Source organism: Dicentrarchus labrax, unplaced genomic scaffold (genome assembly GCF_905237075.1).
Source record: "Dicentrarchus labrax unplaced genomic scaffold, dlabrax2021, whole genome shotgun sequence".
Lineage (NCBI taxonomy): Eukaryota > Metazoa > Chordata > Actinopteri > Moronidae > Dicentrarchus > Dicentrarchus labrax.
Genome location: NW_026136992.1, coordinates 1 through 7500, shown reverse-complemented (window position 1 = coordinate 7500; position 7500 = coordinate 1). Strand labels below are relative to the sequence as shown.

The following is a 7500-nucleotide window of genomic DNA, read 5'->3' as shown; positions in this document are numbered from 1 at the left end:
ATCTGATGAATTCTTCATGTTGGCATTAAACACAGCAGAAGATCTGTCTACATGTGTCTGATTTATAAATGTGATCAGTTTATTGATCTTCTGTAACAGTTAATCCTGCTGACATTGTGGCAACTAGCTTCTTACTGACTTTCAAATATCCTCCAGCTGTCACAGAAGAAGTTCACTAACCTTGGTTTGTTGGGCGGCTCAGCAGTGAGGTCAGAACTAAAGAGAAACAACACTTTAGTTTCTACTGAACAGAAAACAACCACACATTGATATTAGATAATAATGCAAACAGCAGATGATATTTAAAGGTCCAATGTGTAACACTGAGGAGGATCTATGGTCAGAAAGGAACTGAATATCCAAGTGTTAAAAAGTAGATTTTTACTCACCCAGCAGTCTCTGTAAAGATGATTCCTCCATTTTAGATCTTGGCCATCTGAGATCAGCACATTAGAGTTTAGCAGTCACACTGAGTAAAGCCCACCTCCTTCCTCTTTATGTATCAGTGCTGTGGTTTTCTCTCTGCTGTTAGCAGGAAACAGGCTTTTTGTAACTAATGGCCTATAAAACATCCAACCTCGAATGTCAGTAACAGCAGCTCACTGAAGGTATCATAGTTAGTGCTTAATGTTACAAGCAGGGGAGGGTCCAGAGAATTTTCTGGTGGGGGGCACAGGGGGTAACAACAATTAATCTGGGGGGGCCACCCAAAAGTAACAAAAATGAAAGCTGCCACTGATCGCCCACTTCAAATTGTACAGTTACACACTGTTTGTTTTCATCTTGCTTTTCTTGGCCACATTAAATCTGCTGGGTGTACTCTTACCAAGATGGTACAAGAAGAACCAGCTGGTTCTCCCCAGTCGTCACACTGAGTCCTGGTGTCTCTGGTTGTGTTCCTCCTCAGTGTCCATCCAGCAGAGCTGTCGTCCTCCTCACAGCTCAGAGAGACAGACTGTCCTTTAAACATCTGAGAGCTGCTGGGACTCACAGTCAGAGAAGCTGGAGGACAATCAGTTATATTTTTAGTGTCACAATAAAAGCTTACAGATCAGTTTCAGTAAAATTCTGTCATATAACCTTAACCAATAAGATCCATATAGATCATCTCCATATTGAGAGACTGAGGAGGTTCCACTGACAGTAGATCCATCAGTCTGACTTTAGGTATCATAATAATGTGTTTAACGGACAGGAGACGTATTCAGTGAGGGTGTGTGGGAGACGCAGACTAATGGACGTTGAGGGGACCCTAACTCACTGCTCACTGGAGGGAAATACGTCCCAACTGGTCCATTTCCTTTAATCTTCATGGTGTCAGATCTATGCACAACCTTTATCTGTACAGTTTTGTATCTTGGATAAAGAGCTTTTTAAAACGGTCCCAGGTCTGTCTCCCACTGGTGCTTTATGGAGGATCAGCTTTATAATCTTCTTTTAACAAAGGATATGTTAAATGTTAATGTGATAGAAACTCATCCTTTAAATCTGCCCTGATTGATTTATTCCTCCAGACTGTTTTTCAGTGTTGTATCAAAGGCTTTTTATCTGTTTGTGCAGCTAAATCTAAAATATCTGTTGCTTCCTCATTTGTCCTGTTTATGTGCTCGTGCATCAGTCAGAGTTCCTGTGGACGACCACGTTCTCAGTGTGGTTCTTTAGTGCATATGATATATATATATATACATACTGTGACTCACCTCCTTTGGTCCCGCAGTGAAGCAGTGAGATCAGCACTGAGGAGAGACAAGACTCAATCAGAGAGGCTGAGCAACCTTAAATATACATATTGAGTCTTTAAATGTCTCTGTAGTATTTTATGAGAGCACATTTTAGTGTAACTGTTGAAAGTAACAGTATAATATCTTTATATTTTATGCGGCCATACATGAATAATAATGTTCATTTAGGAAATAAATCAGTGTTTACTGTTAATTATGTAATGAATTAAAAACTGTTTCCAGTTACAGTTACGGCTGATCTTCGGTGAATGAATTAATATCAGATTATGATATTGATTTACTTTGTCTTACTGAGACCTGGCTTTCCCACGAAGAGTATGTTAGCCTAAATGAATCCACCCCCAGTCATATTAATACTCACATTCCTCGAGGCACTGGCCGAGGAGGTGGAGTAGCAGCCTTTTAATTGATCCTAAACCTAAACTAAACTATAAATCATTTGAAAGCCTTGTTCTTAGTCTTTCTCACCGACCTGGAAATCACTGCAGCCAGTTCTATTTGTTATAGTGTACCGCGCTCCTGGACCGTACTCTGATTTTATATCTGAATTCTTCTAATGAGTTTTTATCAAGTTTAGTCCTTAAATCAGATAGTTAGTATTATTTAGAAGATAGTAGTTATTATTGTAGGTGATTTTAATATTCATGTGGATGTTGACAATGACAGCCTTAGTAAAGCATTTATATCATTAATAGACTCAATTGGCTTCTGTCAGAGTAAAATAAAGATATTGTCTTGGTCCCGTAAATGGGTGTTGCATAATGGCTTAGCCAAGCCTCCCAGAATCAGCCCCCAAGACACATAAGACCAACATGTATGAAAATTGGTACGCATGTGTATCTTGATGGGACAAGCAAAAAAGCCTCTTGGACACAAAACCCAAACCCAACAGGAAGTCAGCCATTTTGAATTACGTGGTCGTTTGTGGCGATTTTTGTGTGTTGTATTTTTTGCCTCAAATTTTGCCATAAAACAGATCTTTCTCAACTTCATAACTTTATCTCCACTAAACTTCACATATTCTGTAACAGTCCTACCCTGAACAAGTCCTCATAACTTCAGTGTACATGGTCAAATCTCAATGAAACTTCAAATATTTGATAAGAGTCCCACCCTGAACACGTGTACGTGACAATATTCAGATATAGTGAGAGCGCCAGCTACTGGCAACAGTAAGTAAGCGCTGCGTGGCAAATTTGATCTGATTAACCAGAAATTTTCATGTTGTGGTCCGCACGTTACGACGGTACGTGACGCGGCCACAGCACACCTCAACATGTGCCGAGTGCATCAGTCGCTACTATTAGTGTTTTGTTATTTGTTGCTGTGCACCTATCTTGTTGCTGTCTGTCTGTCTCTCTCTCTGTCTATTTCCTTCTGTCTTTACCTCTCTCTCTCTCTCTCTCTCTCTCTCTCCCCTCCCACCAACCAAGTTTTTCCTTGCCGCTGTCTCCAGGGTCTTGCTCATGGTGGTACTGTTGGGTCTCTGTAAATAATTTTATAAGGATTTCGGTCTAGACCTGCTCTATTTGAAAAGTGTCCTGATATAAGTTCTGTTATGAATTGGCCCTATACAAATTGAATTTAATTGAATTTATACAGACACAAGCAATTGTGGGTCAGAAGCTGTTTTGGCCCAGGAACAGGACTGTTTAGAACAAGTTATTGTATATGCCAGTAGAAGCCTTAACCCATCTGAACGTAATGATGCCAATTACAGTTCCTTTAAGCTTGAACTGGGCAGTGGCCGCTCATATATGTCGTTTTGGAAGTTACCGGCAATCAACCAATAATGTTTGTGTGAAAGCTGCTCAGCCGGTTTCTTTCCATTCCAACGGCTGCTTCTCTGGAAACAGTTTAAAGTGAAACTAAAGTTTTCTCCTCACAGTGTCGGCAGATTATCAGGAGGAGGAAAGTGACAACTGGCTGTGAACTGAATGTGTTTTTCAAGTGTTCGTTTAGTGAGAAGCAGATTAATGAGGACTTTGTGGTTGTTGTAGTTTTTACAGAAGATGAAGATGTTTGTGGTGTTTGTGATCCTCGTGCACGGTAAGATAACCTTCCTCCCTCTGATCTGATCATTAGTCCAACATCATGTCTTTAATCTGTATTTCTTTCATCTTCACTTCATTAGTCTGTTTAAACTCCAATAAAAACATGAAGAACATATTAAAGGAAGCATATTTTCAATGTTTGTGTAAATCATGATGAATGTAGAAGACTGTACAGTCAGACTGTCCTCAGTTCTGTTCTTCAGGATTATATCTCTGGAGGTTGTTCACATTCTTATAGCTTATATTACCAATAGTATTAATGATCCTAACACACTCATTTAAACACCATGTTGGATCAATAAAGTCAGTCTATCAGTGTGTTCTGTTATTGCTCCTGTTTGTGAGTCCGATCACAAACAGGAGCAGATTGAGGATCCAGAAGCAATAAGACCTGAAATAGGGCTGATTGAATCTCTCTGTCTGTGTGACCTCACAGTTTCCCAGCATGCCTCAGCTGTGGAGCTGTATGAGGGGGAGGAGTTTGTCCTGCTGCCCTGTGAGTTTCAAACTTTTGAACTGGACAACCCCTCAGTGGTGTGGAGCCGCTACGATCTCAATCCTCCAACCGTCCACCAGCGTCAGCAGGAAGGTGATGAATTTAAAGACCAAAACCAGCTTTACAGCGGCCGAACATCCATGATGGCTGACGCTCTGGAAACTGGAGACCTCAGACTCAATCTGACAAAACTCTGCCTCTCTGACAGCGGCACCTACACCTGCACCGTCAGAGCATTAGGAGGACAACAGAGAGTGAGAGACATACAGCTGCAGGTCAAAGGTCAGCAACAAACTCTAAAACTCACTGTAGATACAGGTCAGAGGTCAGTACTGTAGATAAAGTAAAAGTCATAGGTCAGAAGTAATGTTCTTAATGTTTCTGTTTCCCACAGAACAATTTCCATCCTGGGCCAAAGCTCTCCTGGTTCTCCTGGTTCTTGGTCTTATTGTTGGGGGTCTTTTGGTGAATTTTCGGCAGTATTTTATGTCAGGTATGTTACTACTCATTACCCATAATGCCAATCGTCTTTACTCTTGTACTGTAGCTGTGTGACTGTTGAGGCAGAGGTCTGGGATTATAAGAGTAGGATGGGGCAGTGAACTGCTGCTGTCTGTACAGCTGATGTTGTGGTTTGTTGTTAGGGTTGCTCTGGGTCAAAGGTCAGTGCTGTCTTTATGATTCATATAATAGAATTTCAGCGTTTGAAATGTTTATTCTGCTACACTGCTGGAGCAGTTAGCATGCTACGACCTCCCATTATAAGGCTCCGACCTCATCACTCCCCGCAGATATGTTAATGTAGAGATATTGGGGAGTGATGAGCAAATACCTTAAACCCCCCAAAACCGCACAGACTGGAGCCGGACGCTGCTAGTGGGAGGATCTTCTATGTGTGGACTTTGGCACCAGCCGCCGGACCCACTCCAGAAAGGCTGTTAGGCGATATTGTCTACAAGACATTGAGCACACAGTTAGTGATGCATGGTCTTTGTGTTCAGCGTGCCACAGTAGTTAGCAATGCAACTGCAAGCTGTTTGTGCAGTAAAGAAGCTAACGTTAGTTCAGTTGGCTGACGTTACGTATTAACTGGGAATAACTTTGTGATAATACTTGAACAAATTGTGTACATACATGCCACGTTGTTATAAGACAGAAGCACTTTACAGTCAGACGTCCGTGTGTCCGTGGCGCACAGCGAGAGCACAGACACCAGCAGTCCGCCCCAGCTCGAGCCAGTCCGGGCTCCTCGTCCGCGACAGTCAGGTCCTCTGCCTCGGCTGCAGAAGCCTCAGACGCTGCTCGCTATATTGCGGCTCATAAAGGTAGCCACGAACATCTGATCCACCATCGTACTTTTGAATTTTCTTCCATATTACATTGATTACCATAGTCGTAACGTCTGGCTCGTCAGCGCCTCCGCCAGCTTCCGAACAAGATGGCGGTTATATTTTTTAGTCCCACCCACTGATCTGTAATAGGTGAAAAAATAATGAGGAAGTAGTGTTTGTAGTCTCACCCCCTCTACAGAGATATGAGACTTCCTGCTTCCAATGACGCACAATGACGATTTTTACATCATTGGAAGCAGGAAGTACAACACTAAAATCTTTATTTCTCCCTCTCAGGGGAAGTGAGGGAATGATGCACGACCATTCAAAAATATGACTGGGGTTCTAATGATACAAAGCTTAATGCAAATGGGTGAAGTGTCCCTTTTAAGCAATGTATGTACATGTGATGTGATCTTCTAAGGTTAAATCAATTCAATTCAATTCAATTCAATTTTATTTGTATAGCGCCAATTCATAACAGAAGTTATCTCAGGACACTTTTCAAATAGAGCAGGTCTAGACCGAACTCTTCTTATCAGAGAAGGGAAGATCATGCTGAGGATTAGGATGAGATCTGCATGCATATTCACACCTGAGAAACACGTAAAACCATTAACAGAACTTCTTATACATTACATCAATATAAGTGAAAACAATTAATGCACCAGTGAATGTGTGAGGAGTCTTATCGTTGTCTTGTGGATGCCCCTTTTAAAGCCATTGAGGAGCAGCTGAATGGAAGGATTTCCCAGAAGACTCTGGGATGCTGGAACTTTACATTGAATGTGGAACTGAATCCCTGGTTTTAAGGCACTGAATTTCTGTCGTCTGTAAACCTCATTATGAGAACCCTCCAAAAACAACAGAGGCCCTGCATCAGTCAAAACTAGGGGGAATCCACAGATTCCACATGGTCATTATAAAGAGAAATGCTGGTCTATCATCACATAACAAAGACTAGAACCGAATATCTGAGCAACAGCCTTTGTCTAGGAACACAGCATCTTATGATTTTAACCATTTTAGCCAAAACCAGCTAGTGTGATATGACGACCTTGAGAGATAATGCACATAGTGAAGTTACAGAGAATCTTCTAGAGAGAATGGAGGCAGCAGACCAAATTTGATAGCTGTTCTGATGTGAGACAGCTTGTCTTGTTGCAGAGACGCTTGTCATTGATTTGAAGGCTGGAAGGTCGGTGCAGTCAGGGGGCAGCTACAGAGAATGCTCTGTCGGCCCAGGTTCGGTGCTTGGTCCTGGGTGGTGGAGTCAGGAGGTTGGCATCGGATGAGCGAAGGCTACGGGATGGATTGTGGCGGTGGAGCAGGCCAGTGAAGTAGGAAGGGGCCTGGTTATGGAGGGCTTTGTGTGTAAGGAGGAGGATTTTGAAGTGAATACATTGAGGGACCGGGAGCCAGTGGAGGTTCTGGAGGACAGGGATAATGTGGTCACGGGTGCGAGTGTAGGTGAGCAGACAACCAGCAGAGTTCTGGATGAACTGGAGTTTATTTAAGGTTTTGGATGGTGTGCCTTAGAGAATGCTGTTGCAATAGTTGATTCTGGAGGTGATACCTTAAATACCACCTTAAAAACAGACTGAAAGGATTCAGAGCGCTGCTGCCAGAGTCCTCACTGACACTAAGTGGAACACATGAGTCCAAGTCTTTGAGCTCTGCACTGGCTTCCTACACATCCAAGAATTTATCTCAAAATACTGTTATTGACTTCCAAACACTGAATGGTTCAGGAAATATTAAGTTTGAAGATAAAGTGTAAAATATAATATCACAGAAGCCAAAAAGACTAAAAGTTGAAATAAGATGTTTTTGTGTTGAAAGTTCAGATCTTAAAGTGTCAAAGCATACTGGAGCTC

General features: G+C 42.1%; 1 protein-coding gene and 1 pseudogene across 1 annotated transcript; one reads left to right on the top strand and one right to left on the bottom strand.

Annotated features, from left to right (window-relative positions):
* LOC127361005 (low affinity immunoglobulin gamma Fc region receptor II-like) overlaps positions 1-483 on the bottom strand; it is a 1967-nt pseudogene extending 1484 nt beyond the window's left edge.
* A 3042-nt stretch (positions 484-3525) lies between these two features.
* LOC127361003 (V-set domain containing T-cell activation inhibitor 1-like) lies at positions 3526-4785 on the top strand (the record flags this gene model as incomplete). The annotated part of the gene is made up of 3 exons (XM_051395564.1): positions 3526-3791; positions 4233-4574; positions 4687-4785. Coding segments are annotated over exons 1-3 (478 nt in total), but the record flags the coding sequence as incomplete, so codon positions are not given.
* Between the last annotated feature and the right edge of the window lie 2715 nt (positions 4786-7500).